The 20,099-nt window shown below is 35.4% G+C and overlaps 1 protein-coding gene across 5 annotated transcripts in view; it reads left to right on the top strand.

Annotated features, from left to right (window-relative positions):
- The window catches only part of RBM27 (RNA binding motif protein 27), a 57,210-nt gene that overhangs the window by 11,337 nt on the left and 25,774 nt on the right, over window positions 1–20,099 (top strand). For 3 of the 5 annotated variants that reach the window (XM_043465104.1, XM_043465105.1, XM_043465101.1), the window contains exons 3-8: window positions 640–764; window positions 5,047–5,138; window positions 5,801–5,994; window positions 6,918–7,181; window positions 8,668–8,949; window positions 13,183–13,317. In XM_043465104.1, coding sequence (XP_043321039.1) covers window positions 640–764; window positions 5,047–5,138; window positions 5,801–5,994; window positions 6,918–7,181; window positions 8,668–8,949; window positions 13,183–13,317 — 1,092 coding nt within the window. The remainder of the gene's footprint in view (window positions 1–639; window positions 765–5,046; window positions 5,139–5,800; window positions 5,995–6,917; window positions 7,182–8,667; window positions 8,950–13,182; window positions 13,318–20,099) is intronic. The other 2 variants (XM_043465106.1, XM_043465103.1) reach the window with 1 other exon arrangement.

Here is a 20,099-nt window from a genome sequence, read left to right as displayed (position 1 = left end):
CTTTTTCATGTTTTACTTAAAACACAAAATGATATTTTCATACCATTCTCATGTCAAAATTTATTTTTCAACTAATTTAAAAATATTTTAAATTAAATATTTGAGTAGGCAATTTAGTTAATCTAACAATATAAAGGTATATCATGAAAGTCTGTCTCACCTCATCTGATCCCTTCCCACCCCCAGTGCATTACTTTATCATTTTTGTGTCCTTTCAGAGTTTTCTTTAATGCAAATATATAGATACAATATTTAATTTTATATCTTGGAGCGTTGATATTATCAGTACTCATTCTTTGTATAGCCTCTGTGTGTTATTGTTTGATTGTCATATGATTTATTTAAATAGTCTCTTATTCATGGAAATTTGGGTTGTAGCCAATCTTTTACATACTCAAACAGGCAATCTTGCATATAAATCATTTTGTACATGTGCAAGTATCTTTAAAGGGTTTTAAACCCCAGAAGTGGGATTCTCCCCCATAAGGGGTAGACTCATTTTTAGTTCCACCAGCTGTGAATCAGATGTCCCACTTTCCTCAGCTTTGCCGATACAGTGTGTTGTCAAACGTTTGGTTATCTACTAGTCATTCCCCATTTCCCTTTGTGTAACATTTACATATTATTTCTTCTCCTTAGAAACTTCAGGTTTTGTGGATAAGCTATTTGAAAGTCTCTATACTAAGAACTACCTTCCTCCTTTGGAACCAGTTAAGCCTGAGCCAAAACCACCAGTCCAAGAAAAAGAAGAAATTAAAGAAGAGGTAATGTAAAGTTTTCTTTCGCTTGCAGGGACTTCTTAGGTCTTATTACCAGTATCATTCTTAGTTGGTAGTTGACCTCTGTAAAAGCTATTCTCTTTTAACTGGACATAGAGAACAGACTGATGGGTCCGCACAGGAGGAGGGGACTGGGGAAGGGGTGGAGTGGGAGTTTGGGCTTAGCAGATGTAAACTTTTATACACAAAATGGATAAACAGCATAGTCCTACTCTGCAGCACAGGGAACTATATTCAGTATCCTGTGATGGTAAACCATAATGGAGAAGAATATGAAGTTGTGTGTGTGTGTGTGTGTGTGTGTGTGTGTGTAACTGAATCACTTTGCTGTACAGTGGTAATTAGCACACCATTGTAAGTCAGCTACATATCAGTTAAAAGAAGAATGGGCTCCCAGTATGTTTCTTCAGGTAATGCAAATACGAAGAAACTTTTCTTCTATATTGGATAATGTATAATTTTTGGTTTAAGTTATAGGTTAGGGAATTCTGGTGGTCCTCGTTAGTATAGTGGTGAGTATCCCCATGCGGGAGCGAGCCCGGGGTTTATTCCCTGATGGGAAGGCAACATGCCCTTGGGCTTCCCTGATGGCTCAGATAGTAAAGAATCTGCCTGCAATGCAGGAGACCCAGGTTTGATCCCTGGGTTGGGAAGATTACCTGGAGAAGAGAATGGCAACCCACTCCAATATTCTTACCTGGAGAATTCCATAGATAGATGAGCCTGGTGTGTTAAAGTCCATGGGATCGCAAAGAGTCGGTCCGGACCAAGAGACTAATGCTTTCACTTTAGGGCTTCTTCGATGGCTCAGTGGGTGAAGAACTTGCCTACAATGCAGGAAACATGGAAGAAGATGCAGGTTCGATCCCTGAGTTGAGATCCCCTGGAAAAGGAAATGGCATCCCATGCCAGTATTCTTGCCTGGAAAGTCCCATGGATAGAGGAGCCTGGTACAGTCCATAAGGTCGCAAAGAGTCAGACACGACTGAGCAGCTAAGCATGCAGCATGCGGCACTTAGGACTCCGTGCTTTCATTGCTGAGGGCATTGGTTTAATCCCCGGTCAGGGAAATTTTTTTTTAAAGGTATAGGTTAAATCTTTGTATAATAAGTTAAAATTTTTGCAACATGTGTCCTTTTTTAGAGTCATTGAAGGTCAGTGGATTGAAAGTGTCTGTTTGAAAGATAGCTCCTTTGAATGAGGAAAATTACATTATCTTGAGTTTTGAAAGAACAGTTAAAAACAAATTGTTACACTATTTCATTTTGTATCTTTGCAGTAAATCCTAATTTTGAAAATTATGGAAAATGGATTTCAGCTTTTATGTATACTATCCCAAATGTCTGGCATTTTTTCCATTTTCTTAGCTTTTATAGATAACTTGTTATTACTGACAAATAATAGCTGGTAGAATAGTGTGTAAATTATAATAGTTTATAGTAATTGTTAGATAACATTGAAGGGAGGAAGTTGTCTTTTTTTGTACCTTCAGCCACTTGCCATCCTCATAAATACTTAGTAGGTATCTCTAAAAGGTTATATTTTTAAAGCCTCCAAATATTTTCGTATATAAAAGTAACAGTAACTCCTTAATATCAGATATCCAGTGTTTAAATTGCTAATTGTTCATAAATGTCCATTTTTTCCCTCATTTGTTTGAGTCAAGATCTAAATAATAAAGTTGACTGAACTGTCTTTTTTTTTGTAATTCTTTATGTATTCCCTCTCACTTCCCTCATGCCAAGATTACTGCTATTCTTATTTCTAATACAGTATAAAGAAGTGAAGTCGCTCAGTCGTGTCTGACTCTTTGCAACCCCATGAACTGTAGCCCACCAGGCTCCTGAGTCCAAGGGATTTTCTAACCCATGGAGTGGGTTGCCATTTCCTTCTCCAAGGGATCTTCCCGACCCAGGGATCAAACCCAGGTCTCCCACATTGTAGGCAGACGCTCTACCGTCTCAGCTACCAGGGATACAGTGTATTCTTGGTTTTTTCATTTTATGTAATAAGAATAATATAGACTTTTTAAAATCTGTACAAATCAAGCATTTTATTTATATAGCAAGGAAGCACCCATTTATTCTCGACTTAAGTATACTTGAGATTAAAAATCATGTTTGGCAATGTACTGCAGGATGCTGAATAAGACTTCACCCATATTGCTTTGGATTTTTTGATCTTTGTATGTTTTCCATACCCATGGGAACAATTAATTTAGCTTCCTTAACCTACTGGATGCTCCCTGGATGTAAAAGTCTTATACTCTTTTGTCTAGCTTCCTTAGCTTATTTTTATATGAGATTCATTCATATTGTGCATGCCCTTTGACTTTTTTAGAACATTTTCAGCATCCAAAAAAGAAACTTCATGCTCATTAAGCCATTACTTCCAAATGCTTCCAGTCCCAGTCCCCACCCCAGGCAATATACTAAACTATTTTCAATCTCATTAAATTTGCTTATTCTAGACATTTCATATAGGTGGAAGTACACAGTATGTAATCTTCTGTGGCTGGCTTCTTCTGTCTAGCATAACACTTAAAAGGTTCCTCCACACTGTAACATGTATCAGGACTTCTTTTATTTTTCATGGCTGAATAATATGCCATTTTATGAATATATCACATTTTCTTTATCCAGTCATCAGTTGATGGATATTTGTATTAATAGGCAAATAGTTAATACTTTTTATCTATCATAAACAATACTGCTATGAACATTCATCACAGGTTTTTGTTTGGCTTTATGTTTTTATTATTTTGGGTCCTTTAACTTTTTAAGAATAGATTTTCCCATTAGAAAAGCTAATTAGTAGTTTAGAAAATTACTTCCCTAAAATGAGGAAAATTCAAGGCGTGAATTAATAGATGTCCATTAGAAAAAACTTCAGAGGATATACAAAAGCAAAAAGAAGGATGAAGTTCTCCAAGTTGTTATCTTTTAAATCTCTTTATATTAACCCCCTGCTTCCTGCTTACCTATATATCTCTTCTTTTCATCACCCCCTTTTTTCCCTTAAATTTTATTTTGTTGAAGAAACTGAGCAAGTCATTTTTGCTCAGCAAAAAACTGAATCATTTGCTCCAGAAATTGGAGTTTTTGACTCGATTTTGGTGATTGCATCTTCTGAATTTTCTGTGAATTGGTAGAATGATTTTTTAAATATAGTTTAATAATTGTAGAATGTTTTTGTCAGCACCACATGGTTGTCACATTGTGGCTGCCATTATGTTGCCTGGATTTTACTAAATTGTTATCTTTTGTTCCATTCATTCACTTCCTGATTTGTGTATTTTTTTTTTTTTTTTGATTTGTGTATTTTTAAATGAACCTCTCACTAGATGGGCGTTTGTTTAGCTCTTCCAAATGTCCTCATTTGTCTTAATTTCTCTCTAATAAAGGCCATGTATATGTTTTTAACTTATTTACTTTTGGCTGTGCTGGGTCTTGGTTGCTCGTGTAGGCTGTGTCTAGCTGCAGGGCTCCTCTCTGGCTGTGGTGTGCGGGCGTCTCGTTGAGGTGGCTTTTCTCGTTGTGGAGCACAGGCTCTAGGTGCCTGGGCTCAGTGGTTGTGATGCGTGGGCTTAGTTGCCCTGAGGCGTGTGGGCTCTTCCCAGACCAGAGATTGCACCCATGTCCCCTGCATCGGCAGGTGGATTCTTTGCTACTGGACCACCAGGGAAGTCCCATGTATTTGCTTTGAGATTAACTTGTGTTTAAAAAACTAATAGAATCACTAGTTCTGTATTTCTGGTCAATCTTGACTTTAAGTTTTAAAAGAAGCCTTAACATTTCCAATAATTCTGATACCGTTTTTCCATAATTCACATGAAATACTTAGTTTTATAGCAGTGGTTAACTTAACCGTTTGTTCCTTAAACTTTGTCTATGAAATAAATCTAAAGTTCTCCTCAAATGAATTATATTGTGAGTATATTTTGTAATTAGGAAAACACACAAACCATTTTACTATATGATACTTAGAAGTAGAGATTTGTTATTTTTACTATTACATTTTAAAGAATGAATTAATGTTTTCCTCCTACACTGCTATTAGGGTGATATTTAAAATTTAACATGTTGCTGTTAAAGTAATTTCAACATCTTTTTTTACTTCTTCCCATTGACCAACTTTGGGGGGTGTGATTTGATTTTAGTATTTCAGTATATTTATGCCCTCTCTTGTGGCCAGAAAGATTTATGAGGTGGGTGTTTTATAATTTATGGAAGAACTGTTCTTGTTTCTAATGAATATTTTCATGTAGGTATTTCAGGAGCCAGCAGAGGAAGAACGAGATGGCAGAAAAAAGAAATACCCTAGTCCCCAGAAGACTCGTTCAGAATCTAGTGAACGAAGGTTTGTGTTTAATTAGGAAGACATTGATAACTCACTTTTCAGTTACCTTATAAGGACATTAGCAGGATTTTTGACATATGTTCTACTCCTCTCATTGTAAAATGATTAAAGAAATAATTTTTTTTTCTCATTCCCTGTGTTTTTTGTCTTTGTCATACTTTCTCTTCCTTTTATAAACAGTAATCATTATGTGCTTTCCCCAAGAGCTCAGGGGTGGGAGCAGTGTCCTTAGAGAATATTAATGAAATGTTCCATTTGGTTAGGGGTGCTCAGTATTAACATTGTCCATAGCATTTTATATTACAAGTGGTGTGGTATATATGTTGATTCATCAGCCTGCCATCAAAAAATTAGTTTTTGTTTAGGAATGCTTTGTTTTGAACTTTTTGTCTTTTCTAGTTTTAAATATGTTTTTCCTTTTACCCCTCCCCGTGCTTTGGATTCACCTCTTTTTTTCATTTCTCCCCACCCAGTATACTTGAAGGGAATGTTTTTCTTTTTATATAATGGATTAGAGAAATTATGCAGTGGTTTTACGGCTCTCTGGAAAAGCTTAGAAGTTACGAATTTTGATGAATCACAGAGTATAATTCATGTTCCAGATTTGTTTTCTGTCCTGTTTGCTCCAGTGTACCTATGGCTTTCATATCTGTGTATTACAGGACACGGGAGAAGAAAAGAGAAGACGGCAAGTGGAGAGACTACGACCGGTACTACGAGCGGAATGAGCTGTACCGCGAGAAGTACGACTGGAGGAGAGGCAGGAGCAAGAGCCGGAGTAAGAGCCGAGGCCTCAGTCGGAGCCGGAGTCGGAGCCGGGGGCGCAGCAAGGACCGGGATCCAAATAGGAGCGTCGGTGAGTCCATGTGGCTCCCCTGAAACCCCATAGTTGCTCGTCTTGTATCACAGGGGTGTCAGAACACCACTGAGAGGTAAACGTACCTTTAATGTGGAAACATTGGCGGCAACAGGAGAAGGAGGCGGCAGAGGATGAGATGGTTAGATAGCATCACTGACTCAGTGGATATGAATCTAAGCAAACTCCGGGATATAGTGAAGGACAGGGAAGCCTGGCGTGCTGCAGTCCATGGGGTCGCAGAGTCAGACATGACTTAGGGACTGAACACCAACAAGCAACCTTTAATATGTCTAAGCAATGTGAAATCTTGAATTGTGTCACAAAAACTTGATTTTTGTTACAAGGTCAGGGCTCTATTCTCAGGGTGGCATCAAAGGAGTTTGACTAAGAAGAAGCTATTTGTTCATGTATCATAGGACATGTCTAAATTTAAGTCATTTTGTGTAATTGAAACATATGTCCTTTAATCAACAAAACTATTACTGGTGGGAGAGGGTTGCCTCTTTCCATACCCACACCCACTGCCTGAAAATAATTGATTTGCTTTAAGGTTGGCTAGAGTATTTAAAAAGAAAAAAATTGCAATAGATTACTGGGATCCCAACCTCTGATATCCTAGGATATCAGTTTGAAAGTCAGTTCTTAGCATTCTTACTAAGTCAGTAGAGAAACTGATCTTTCTTCATTATGTATTGATGTTGATGTTATAAAAGATCATTTTATACAAGTTACTGGTCAAGATCCATCACATTGTTGATGTTCTTGGTTTTAGACTATAGTAATAATGAGAGCACTTTAAAATATGGACAGCTCATTAAGTTTACTTCAGTATTCTCATCTTTCCTTTTCTGTGAGAAAATAAATATAGTTTAACAACATAGAAGTCTGGTCTTATTTGTTTCTTGTCTTTGTCTCCAAAGCAGAACATAGGGAAAGATCAAAGTTTAAGAGTGAAAGGAATGACTTGGAGAGCTCCTATGTGCCTGTGTCTGCACCAGCTCCGAACTCTTCTGAGCAGTATTCCTCGGGGGCACAGTCTATTCCCAGCACTGTTACTGTGATTGCACCTGCGCACCACTCTGAAAACACAACGGAGAGTTGGTCTAATTACTATAATAATCATAGCTCTTCCAATTCTTTTGGTCGAAACCCACCACCAAAGAGGCGATGCAGAGATTATGATGGTAAATTCTCTTTTATGTTATACCCCAAAGTACTAGTAAAGTAAATGTTGCTAGTAGTGCATACCGTTTCATTACAGTCTGGATTTTATTAAAAGGGATGAATGAGGAGGAGAATCTCTTTCGGCATATGCTTCTTTACTTGTTGGATGTAATAGTTTGGCTCTTGTTAACATAGTGTTCAGATTTGACCCTTTAATTTATTTTTTGTTTTCCTCTTCCGACACTGTACGTACACCACCAAATTTGGTAGACACTAGGAATTGTCATTGTTTTATGTGCTGTTTGACCCTGGGGATTTGTTAAGCATGTGTAACCTACTGACAGTTTTAACTTGGCTAACTTTCCATTTGGATGAATGGATTGGTGTTATGTGTGCAATTATTTTAATTTTTTATTATGGGAATATTTTAAATATTTACAAAAATTCACAAGGTAATATAATTAATCCTAGTGTATTTGTGACCTCATATCAACAGTTGTCAATTCATAGGCAATCTTGTTTTCATGTATACTTCCACAGTTCCTCCCAGGCCTGTATTATTTATAGCAAATGACTAGACATCATAACATTTTTTCTTTAAATATAGAATGTATATATTTTTGCTTTTTATTTATTTTTAAGTAGGGAATAGAATCACATGATTCAGGCATTAACTCACCCTCACCCTGGTCTCCCAGCCCCAAAGATCTTCTCAAAGCCAATTTAATGCTGTTAGTTTCTTGGTATGTTTCCACTTAGTCTATGCATGTGTACATAAAAACACATTCTCCCCCACTTTTTTTTAACATAAATGTTATTGTACTTTATACTATTTATACTTCATACATACTATGCATTTTGTTTTTCTTTCACTTAACATTATTTCCTGGCAGTTCCTGTATAAATATATTAACTAGAGCTTCTTCAGTTTTGTTTTTTTTTTAGTACTTCTTAGTATTCTGTATGTACAAAAATGTGTTTAAACTGATTTCTTATTGATGACACTTTTGGGATGTTTGAAATATTTTGCTGTTACGAACAGTTCTGCAGTGAATAACCTGGAACATAATACTCAGTTGAATAATTTAAAGTTTTAACCTATAGCAAAAATGGTTGCTTTAAAATAATATCATGAAAGTAGATAGTTGAAAGTAGGTCATCCAATTCACATTCCTTATCCTCTCTACCTTTGTTAAGTTATTTAAAATATCAGAATTTTTATTATGAAAACTCAATAGCAAATGGGTTAATCTGATAGTGGTTGATAGCCTGCTTTTGACCTGATTATTTGCAATCTCAGCAAAGCATAATGTCACAGTATAGAAAATAGAGAGTACACCTGTTCCTACCTCAGGAGTATGCAATGGTAACAGAGTGACACTAAGAAGGCTTTAAATTCCTTGCAGAAAAAACACTCCATAAATCAGATTGGTGGATGTTTCAGGGAATTGTTTGTTTGCTGAACTCTGTGTAGATCATAATGAAATTTATCTTTGATTCTTACAGAAAGAGGATTTTGTGTACTTGGTGACCTTTGTCAGTTTGATCATGGAAATGATCCCCTGGTTGTTGATGAAGTTGCTCTGCCAAGCATGATTCCTTTCCCTCCACCTCCTCCTGGGCTTCCTCCTCCACCACCTCCTGGAATGTTAATGCCTCCAATGCCAGGCCCTGGCCCAGGCCCTGGTCCCGGCCCAGGCCCAGGCCCAGGCCCTGGCCACAGCATGAGACTTCCTGTTCCTCAAGGACATGGCCAGCCTCCACCTTCTGTTGTGCTTCCCATACCAAGTAGGTATATGTATAATTTCTTTAGTGAAGAATATTTAGAGGAATCCATCCCTTTTATGTAACTTGACACTAGATTTTAAGAATTTGAAAAGTAAATTATTAATAGAATTTGGAATATATCCCCATAATTAAGATGTTCTTCCCTTTTTTATACCCAGTGTCATATTGCATTATTTATAGCACCTCCAAGTGTAAATTTTATTAGTAGTGCCCTAACCTATATTGACCTGGAGTCAAAATCTTGCTGGTTGATAGAAAGCCAGCGTTTTGAAGAGGTCAGAAAAAAAGAGCATGCCAGTAGTTTAGTGAAAGTTCCATCTTTAAAGGGGAGAAGGAAATGGCAACCCACTCCAGTATTCTTGCCTAGAGAATCCTGTGGACAGAGGAGCCTGGAGGGCTGTTGTCCATAGGGTGGCACAGAGTCAGACACGACTTAAGCGACTTAGCATGCATGCATGCGTTGGAGAAGGAAATGGCAACCCATTCCAGTATTCTTGCCTGGAGAATCCCAGGGACAGCAGAGCCTGGTAGACTGCCGGCTGTGGGGTCACACCAAATCGGACATGGCTGAAGCAACTTAGCAGCAGCATCTTTAAAGAAAATCTCTTAGAGAATATTGAAATACTCTTTAAAACATTTTATTATGGAACTTTTCTTGTTTTTCTTCTTCCAGTTATGTTAATCTATATACATACAGCACTGTATAGTTTAAGACGTACAGCATACTGATTTGATTTATATACATCATGAAGTGATAATCACAGTAAGTTTAGTGATCATCCATCATCTCATATAGATATAAAATTAAAGAAACAGTAAAAAAAATTTATTTTTCTTATGATGAGAACTCTTAGGATTTACTCTGTTAACAACTTTCATATATAACATTCAGCAGTGTTAATGATATTTATCATGTTGTACATTATATCCCTAGTACTTATTTATCTTATAATTGAAAGTTTGTGTCATTTGACTGCCTTCATCCAATTTCTCTTCCCCTTTATGGAAATTTTTGAATACACACAGATGTAGAATAATAATATACCATGTTTCATCATCTAAATTCAATGGTTAATATTCAGCTGTTTTTGTCTCATTTATTCTTCTTGCCTGCCCCACACAATTTTTTTTACTTTTTTTTCCTGAAGTATTTTTCAGATATCAGAGCATTTCACCAGTATGTACTGTGGTATGAATCTCTTTACTGATAAAAGACTTCAAAAAAAAAGGTCAATATGCTGTTATCAAATTCACCAAAATTAGGAGAAATGTTTAAAAATGATCATTTCAAAAAAACAGTTGCTAGTTGAGCTAAAACAGATATAAGACTGAATTTTTAAAATAGAACTGAGAAAATTCTTGAGCAGTCATTTTACATGTTGTCAGTTCAGTTCAGTCGCTCAGTCATGTCTGACTCTTTGCGATCCCATGGACTGCAGTACACCAGGCTTCCCTGTCCATCACCAACTCCTGGAGTTTACTCAAACTCATGTCCATTGAGTCGGTGATGCCATCCAACCATCTCATCCTCTGTCGTCCTCTTCTCCTCCCACCTTCCATGTTTTCCAGCATCAGGATCTTTTCATTTGAGTCAGTTCTTTGCATCAGGTGGCCAAAGTATTGGAGTTTCAGCTTCAACATCAGTCCTTCCGATGAATATTCAGGACTGATTTACCCTAGGATGGATTGGTTGGATCTCCTTGCAGTCCAGGGGACTCTCGAGTCTTCTCCAACTTCACAGTTCAAAAGCATCAAATCTTTGGTGCTCAGCTTTCTTTATAGTCCAACTTCACATCCATACATGACTACGGGAAAAACCATAGCTTTGATTAGACAGACCTTTGTTGGCAAAGTAATGTCTCTGCTTCTTAATATGCTGTCTAGGTTGGTCATAACTTTTCTTCCAAGGAGCAAGTGTCTTTTAATTTCATGGCTTCAGTCACTATCTGCAGTGATTTTGGAGCCCCCAAAAATAGTCTGTCACTGTTTTCACTGTTTCCCCATCTACTTGCTGTGAAGTGATGGGACCAGATGCCATGATTTTAGTTTTCTCAATGTTGAGCTTTAAGCCAACTTTTTTGCTCTCCTCTTTCACTTTCATCAAGAGGCTCTTTAGTTCTTCTTTACTTTCTGCCATAAGGGTGGTGTCATCTGCATATCTGAGGTTATTGATATTTCTCCTGATAGTCTTTTTTCCACCTTGTGCTTCATCCAGCCCAGTGTTTCTCATGATGTGCTCTGCATATAAGTTAAATAATCAGGGTGACAATATACAGCCTTGATGTGCTCCTTTTCCTACTTGGAACCAGTCTATTGTTCCATGTCCAGTTGTAACTGTTTCTTCCTGACCTGCATACACATTTCTCAGGAGGCAGGTAAGGTGGTCTGGTATTCCCATCTCTTTAAGAATTTTCCACAGTTTGTGGTGATCCACACAGTCAAAGGCTTTGGCATAGTCAGTAAAGTAGAAGTAGATGTTTTTCTGGAACTCTTGCTTTTTTAATAATCTGTCAGATGTTGGCAATTTGATCACTGGTTCCTCTGCCTTTTCTAAAATCAGCTTGAACATCTGGAAGTTCACAGTTCATATACTGTTGAAGCCTGGCTTGGAGAATTTTGAGTATTACTTTACTAGCATGTGAGATCAGTGCAATTGTGCGGTAGTTTGAGCATTCTTTGGCACTGCCTTTCTTTGGGATTGGAATGAAAACTGACCTTTTCCAGTCCTGTGGCTACTGCTGAGTTTTTCAAATTTGCTGGCATGTTGAGTGAGGCACTTTCATAGCATCATCTTTTAGGATTTGAAATAACCTAACTGGAATTCCATCACCTCCACTAGCTTTGTTCGTAGTGATGCTTCCTAAGGCCCACTTTACTTCGAATTCCAGGATGTCTGTCTCTAGGTGAGTGATCATACCATCGTGATTATCTGGATCATGAAGATCTTTTTTTTTACATGTGTACAGAGGTATAAGAAAATAGGTACCTGAAGATACTTAATGTTTTAAGAGTTGGCGAATTATTTGAAAAAATGGTTACCATTCAGTTTATTTAAGTGGTACTTTTTCAATTCTTCTTAAAATTTTTAATTTTTAAAATTATTATAAGAGTTAGGGTCATGCTCCCCCGTGCGCACACCCGAGTCCTTTGTTGCATACTTAGGACTCGGGTAGTTAGGCTCGGAGGAGAATTGTAGAAGGGGTCTGCATAATTTTTGGAGGTCTTGTTAGATAAACAAGACCAACAAAAAAAAAAAAAAAAAATTATTATAGGCTCACTGGAAGTGGCAGAAATAGTTTAACATGATACCTTGTACCCATTGCACAGCTTTCCTTCCATAACATTCTTTGTAGAACACATTTCATTAAAATTGATAAAGGTTTGTATACATTTAACGCATAGATTTGGTCAACAGCAGTATGGTTCTTTTAACAGTTTTTGTGAGTATTTAATATTGTCACATAAATGGTATAATTGTGAAGCTCAAGTTGAGATTTAATTTCTCAGATAAAAGCATCTTTGATGTATAGAAATTCTCACAATAAAAGATCCTTCCTCATTTGGGGGATCATACCTGTGTAAAAGTTAAATCTAAGAGTGTCATTTCCCCCTGAACACTTTGCCAAGAAAAGTTTCAAGGAAACAAATACCATCTAGCTTCTACAATTAGCACTTTCCTATCTCCTGAAGAAGGGAATGGCTACCTACTCCAGTATTCTTGACTGAAGAATTCCATAGACAGAGGTGCCTGGTGAGCTATAGTCCATGGGGTTGCCAAGAGTTGGACATGACTGAGTGATTCACACTTTTCTTTTTCATATTGTATTATCATATATCTTTCCATCTCTCCATTTTTAGTTTTAACGCATTTCACAGTACATTGTAGACATCAATACACTCAAACATGTTTATCATTAACTTAAGAGTTCTATAGAACTTTATTATCACCCCAGAAAGTTTGTTCAAATCTCTTGGCCATTTTCTACTCCCACCCTCCAGATGCAACCAGATCTGCCCCTTTTCCACCCTAGATTAGTCTATTACAGAACTAAAATGTCATTTCACTTAATAATGCTCTCAGTGCTCAAGCCTGCTCATATCAAATTTCTTTATTCTGTTCTAAACCAAAGTAGGTATTTTATATGTGAATATCCTTCTTGTACTTGGTGTAGTGAGTGTTTTTATTAGTTAGCAAACATTATTGCTCTACCTCTCACTTTTTGTTGTCTGTAGGACCACCCATAACACAGTCAAGCTTGATTAACAACCGTGACCAGCCTGGGACAAGTGCAGTGCCCAATCTTGCACCAGTGGGAGCAAGACTACCTCCTCCTTTACCCCAGAACCTCCTTTATACAGTGTCAGAACGTAAGTATACATTTGATTTATTAATAAAATTGTTAGGGCATAGAAAAGCCAGAAGTTTTCTCAGAACACTTTAAAAAAAACAGTTAATTTCTATTTTAAGGACTATGCAAAATTGTACTTACGTTTACAGGGCAATTTACTGTGTGGTTATGCTCTGTAACTGTATTTTAATTTTGTGTGATGATGGGAGAGAAGGACAAGGCCTTCTGTATTGGAGAAGTCTGCTCTACTGTAGTGTAGCAACATTCTTCTGCTAAAGGAATTATATTTTGAAGCTTCTGTTCAAGAATTGTTCTTCTGATTGAATTTCCAAAGCCTAAGACTTACCCCCTAAGAGCATACAAAAGATCGGATAAAATACACCTAATTATTTAACTTGTAATGCTGAAACGAGCATAGCATCATTTAAACTATAGTATTTAGTGGTTAGACTTGTCTTGTAACATTGATGTGTAACTGTAATAATATGTTTTTCTTGAATCCTGTCTTTTATTTTTCATAGTTTTTGTTAACTGTTGTTTTTAGTTTACTGAGGCTTAAAAGAAAAATTTCTCTCTTCAGAAATATAAAAATAAGGCAGTTAGTTGATTGTTAAAAATGTCAGACTGTGAGAATTTCTTTACAGAGCTAGGTAACTTTATAGATAAATTCACCTTTTTTGTAACTGTGTTTATCATAAACATTTCTTCATCTCTGTCATGACCTGGGGAGGCAACTCAGGAAAGTAATTAAGCTTAGGTTCAAATTTTGGTTCCATCATTTATGTCACTGTGACCTTAGGCAAGTTGCTTAACCTTTTTGTATCCTAATTTTCTCTTTTGTAAAACAGAAATAATAGTAACATTACTCATCTCATTAAGGTTACTTTGGGGAAACATGTTATGTGTTAATACATATAAAGCATCTAGAATAGTATCTGGCACCTTAAGCTATACATAAGGAATAGTTGTTACAGTTTTGTAGTTATCGTCTCCATAAATTTCAGCCTCTCCAAAATCAAAACCTGTTCTTTTCCCTTAAGTCTCTATTACCTCCACAATCCCTGTCTTTCTTTGCTAATATGAGTAATACCCACCTAATCACCTAGAATTAATAACCCTAACATGACTGACTCATTGCTTTGCTTTTTTATTTCTAGTTAATTGAAAATTTCTTCCTCTTTTTTCATTGACACGTCCTTTTCTCTCTCTTCCTGCTATGGTTTCTGCCCTCATCCACACTTGAATCACTTCACATTTTGGATTATTGCTGCAATCTTTTTGACTCCAATGTATTTTACTCCCACTTTTCCCTCTACGTTACACCATATAATGCTGCTCAGCTAGTTTGCCTGAGAAAACCAACCATGACAGTTCCTTACGAGAATTCTTCAGTGCTACTGTTTCCTCCTGTGTTCCGCTGTGCTTTCTCAGAACAGAAACCATATCTGATAGTTAAATAATTATCCTTTTTTTTTTTACTTTTAGTATCTCACAGTCTTCTAATTACTCTAGTATCTTGTTACAGTACTTATTTTACTGCTCTCATTTTTTAAATTATGGGCAATTTCAGACATATATAAAAATAAAGAAGGTAGTATAGTAAACTCCCATGTTTCCATCACTCAGCTTCAACATTTACCAATCTTGTTTCATCTTTCCCCTCCCTAAATCAGCTCTTAGCATTATTTCTTAGTGCTTTTGGACTTGTAAATATGAAAAATGGGTTATTTATCTGAAAGTCTTTTGCAGATTACACATTTTCATATTGTTAAATATAGCATTTTGACTCATGATAAAAATTTCATTTTGTTTTTAATTTATAAAAAATATGATTTATTTTAATATTATTAAATTTAACATTGTGATTCCATTTTTATTTTTCCTCCAACATTAGATTTTATTTTCTACTTCAGATAATTATGGGCAAATGTATATCTAATTTTGTGGCACAAAGTCCAGCTTTTTTTTTTTCAGCCTTTTAAAAAAAACTTCTGTTGGAGTATAGTTGATTAACAATGTAGTGTTAGTTTCAGATGTACAGCAAAAAGCGAATCAGTTATATATATATATACATATATTCACTCTTTTTTTAGATCCTTTTCCTGTATAGGCCATTACAGAGAATTGATTAGAGTTCCTTGTGCTATGTGCTAGTTCCTTACTCGTATACTCCTTACTATTTTATATATAGTGTGTATATGGCAATTCCAGTCTCCCAGTTTATCTTCCCTGTCCCCCACTTTTCTTTTTCCCCCAGATATTCATAGGTTTGTTTTCTATATTTGTGAGTTTTTGTTTTGTAGATAAGTTCATTTGTACCATTGTTTTAGATTCCACATACAAGTGATAGCATATGATATTTGTCTTTCTCCATCTCAGTTACTTGACTCAGTATGACAAAAGCTCCCTTTTGGTTTTAATGAAAAAATACTGTAAAAAAATTGTAGTTTTTTAAAAAAAATTCATTATGAATATTCACAGCGTAGAACATGTGTATAAGTGAAGAACAGCATATCATATGATAGTTGTGAAAATTTTATCAGTAGGGACCCAAATAAACATAGAAAAATTAAATCTGGTATTTTAGAGGTAGGAATAGGGTCTATTCAATGCTCAGTACTGGGAATATGAGTGAGAGATGATTTTTCTCCTAAGAAGCTAAAAATGTAATAGTGGGAAAGAAATATGTCAAAAATTAGAAACTCACAAAAAACCAATTACAGTGTATTTTGCTGTTAAAGCAACAGAGTGCCTCAGAAATACATGTAACAAAGGAACTAATTCTGCCTGAAATAAAACCTTCATCTAGTCTAATTATTACTGAGTTTTGAAGAGGACAATTGAATGTTAAAAGGAGAAAAAGAATTTCCCCACTGTAAAACTGTGTAGGGTATATGGGGCTCCTGGCAATGCTATTTAAAACTTAATGGCATGTATGATTATAATTTAGAAAAAACTATGAAATTTGGTTTTTGTTGAATTAAAATGTCACAGATGCTCTGAAAAGGATTTAAATAATGAAATGTAGTTGGAAGTGTATGGAAAAACACCTATTAAAAACAACTATTTCCTTTGACATATTTAAGCATTTTTACCCAAAATCAGAGTTGCCAGTTCAGTGTGTGGTTTTGGGGTTTGAGGTTTTGTTTTGCTTTGTTTTCACAGGACAGAACCTATATTCCTTTACATTTGACTTGTTTCTTTTGCTTCTTTGAGAAAGATGTAATAGAAATATTTTGTACCTGCTAAGCTCCTTGTATTGAGTATGTGAAAGATTAGTAGTAAAATATATAACAGCCTAAAGTAGTAAAATATAACAACCTAAAGATTGATTCTTTGGTTGAAGGCAGTTGTCAATCTTCAGGTGAATTTACATAAATTACTTTTATCTTTCAGAGAATATATGTAGCTGTGTAAAATTATTAAAACATCATATTCTTAAACTTGAGATGTCTCATTTAATTCTGTGGAGTACATAACTTTTTTCTGTGCACAGTCACAGATGTTGATGTCTAGAAAAGTCAGTCTCCTATAGAGTCGTATATTGTCTAGAATTTCTCTCCCCTTGTGTGTTACTTGGATTTGTTTTGCATTAGTTGTCATATTGCCCATTTCAAATAATGTCTGATGAATATCAAATAAAGGTATTTGTCCTAAGAAATACTTAAATGTCATTGGGATGCAGTTAGTAAATAACCTTTCATCCATTCTGTTAAATATTGAGTTCCTACTATGTGCTAGGCACCATTTAGGCCCTGGAACTTTAAAAGGTATGCCAGGGACCTTGGATTCTAATAGAGAAGACACATAATAAATATGGCCAATAGTTGGAAGGTATAACTTTGTATTTTCTTCTGATTGAGCTTTCAGTTTAAAACTCATCTTAAGACTTTTTTTTTCCTTTGTGAATACTCTTAAAGACAAAATCAGGAGAATTACAAAGAGTAGCTAAAATTTTAGTTTGAATAAAGACTATCTTCAAAAGACTAGAGTTAACATTGTGTGTGTGTGTGTGTTAGTTGCTCAGTCATGTCCGACTCTAAAGAATGAAAATATTGCTATCAACCAGACATATAAGATACATGAATGACTTACAATAGGAGCATGAACTTAGGAGACTTGCATTTTGAAATTATTCAGTCACTACACTAAAACTAAATTGAATCAGAATCTGAAAAAGAATATATGCACACACCTATATTTATGTTAAACTGACTCACATTGCTGTACATCTGAAATTGGCACAGCAGTGTAAATCAAATATATTCCAGTAAGAGTTTGAGAAAAAACTAAAGTGGAATGAATCTAAATTGTGACTGACTTATCTTCACCATCATTATAACCAACGTGATTTTTTAAAACTTTTTATTATGGAAAATTTCAAATATACATAAGAGAGTAAACACTGTGGTAATCTTCATTACTCAGTTGCTGGTTTCAACATTTATCAACGTATTGATTAACCTAACTTTATCTGTAACTCACTCCTGACTTGATTATTTAAAAACAAGTTCCAAACATAGCATTTAATCTATAAATCTCTGAAAGATAAGGGATAAAGACATGCACACAATTACTATACTTTATCACAGTCCCAAAAAATAACAGGTATTATTCTCAAGTATCTAATCAGTGTTCATATTTCCCAGTTGTATCATAGACATTCCTTTATATCTGGTTCATTTGAAGCTGAATCCAAGCAAGGTTACACATTACATTTAGTTGATATGTTTCTTAAGCCTTTGAATCTATAACAGTTTCTCCTACCTCTTTTTTCCCCCTTGACACTTATTTGTTGAAGGAGCAGATAATTTGTCCTAAAGAATTTTTCCATAACCTAGACTTGGCATATCTTGCATCTGCTGGTGTCATTTAATGCATTCCTGTATCCCATTTTTTCTGGAAATTGGAGATTATCTAGATTTAGATTAATAGGGTCACATTTGGGGGTTTTTGCCTCCTTATTTTGCATGAATGTTTTACTGATGGGGTTTTGTACTTCCTACTGCAGTATATACCTGGTGGACAATGTCAGGTTGTCTCCTTTCTGTGTTACAAATATTGATCACTGTGTACAGGTGTTTTCATCCTGATCCATCCTTTCAAAAAATTGCTCGTGGTTGTTTGTGATCCCTACCCAGTTCTCTTGTTTCATTTGGGGCTATAAAAGTGTGATACTCTAATTCTATGATTTCTTTTATGTTTATTGGCTGACAGTCTACAAAGTAGAACTTGGCAGTGTTCACCATTTGGTTAACCGAAATGTACTTTTTACAGGAAAGACAGCATAAAGCATAAAGGCTTCTGTCCTTTCATTTATCAGTTTTCAGAAAACGAGTTTGTTTCCAAGTATCTTCCAGAGGGACCACTGTACTTTTTCTAAGTATCATTATGAACTCATGGATTTATAATGTTTGCTATGTTTCACCCCATTGTGGCCTTTTTGGTGTTCAGATTGGCTTTTTATTTGACCACGGGAAGCCTCTTCATGTTGGCTTCTGCAGGTTGCTTTGTTGTATTTTTTATATGCTGGTGTTTGGTAGCCATCTTGCTTCTGGAGCATTATACGAGGGTGTATCAGACTCATCTTACAAGTTTTCTATCCAGACCTAGAATCAACCTTTTATCTAAGGAACTCTTTCTTTTTCACATAGTATTTAGAGAGAGACCTGAATAGATGTTGTTAAAGAAAATCAGGCCTCATTTGAATAAACAGCCATCTTTCTGAAGTGTAAGAATGCATGTTCTTTGTCATTCATTTTAAAAAGGCTTTGTACAAACTAGCCTTTTATTTTCTCATTTGCTTTGAGATAGTTATTAATTAAATGCACATGCTATAAAATGCTTTATCATAAATTTAAGCTAGTCATATGAACTGAGATTGTACTTCCCATTTTTATTTTTCTCTTTAGCACACGACTTCATTCTGCAAGGAATTCTCTGCAGTATATCATGCTTTGACTATTTAAAAAAAGAAACAAACTATTTTCAGATCATTGAGGATATGTTAGATTGCTTTTGGAATGTAATGATTGATCTTTTTTCATGTAAATTTTGAAAAGATTGGTGCTAAGCACACAATTATGTGGTCTGCTTATGCAGTATGATTTGTCACCTTTTCTCCATATATGGGAAAGTATAGCATATCCATTTCTTCTCTACATTTATTGTGAAATCAAGTGGTTGCTTTGTGACTTGTCTTATTAAAGTGTATTAAAAGTCTTCTGGAATTTTACAACTTTATAAGGATATTTCATCATATTAAAAAAATCTAAATTCACTTTGTCTTGTGTCACATAGTGAATGTCTGACTTCAGATATAAAATATTGAGTAAATCTTAAAAATAGATCTCATATGGAGTAGTAAATGAAAAGGATACTGTTAAATAACCAACCAAAGAGAGGTTTTGCTCCTTGATACCTTGTCTTTTTTAATCTTGTTCTACAAAATTTGGCTTCATTGTTTCTGCCATTTTTGCATCTATAAACATAAATTCTAAATGTGCTTTCTTTCCAGAAGTGGTCCTTCATATCTGAGACACTTCCATGTGCACAGTAGCTAGTCTGTTCATGTGGGACTTTTGTCCTCTTGTCTGTTTGTTGTCCTCCTACTTACAGAATAGCAGATTTTCACTGTCTTTATGTTTTTCTTTTGAACATTTCTTATTCTCCATGAGAGTATGCTTGTGGTGGGTGTTTCTTTTTTAATTCCTTTATTACGTTTGTTTTTTCTGCTCCCAGATATGGGAATAGTTTGTGCATACCTGAAATTATATGAATTTGGGAGGAGTGTTTTTAATT

Source organism: Cervus canadensis, chromosome 4 (assembly GCF_019320065.1).
Source record: "Cervus canadensis isolate Bull #8, Minnesota chromosome 4, ASM1932006v1, whole genome shotgun sequence".
Lineage (NCBI taxonomy): Eukaryota > Metazoa > Chordata > Mammalia > Artiodactyla > Cervidae > Cervus > Cervus canadensis.
The sequence above is the reverse complement of the archived record's forward strand: the minus strand, read 5'-3'. Positions and strand labels throughout refer to the sequence as shown.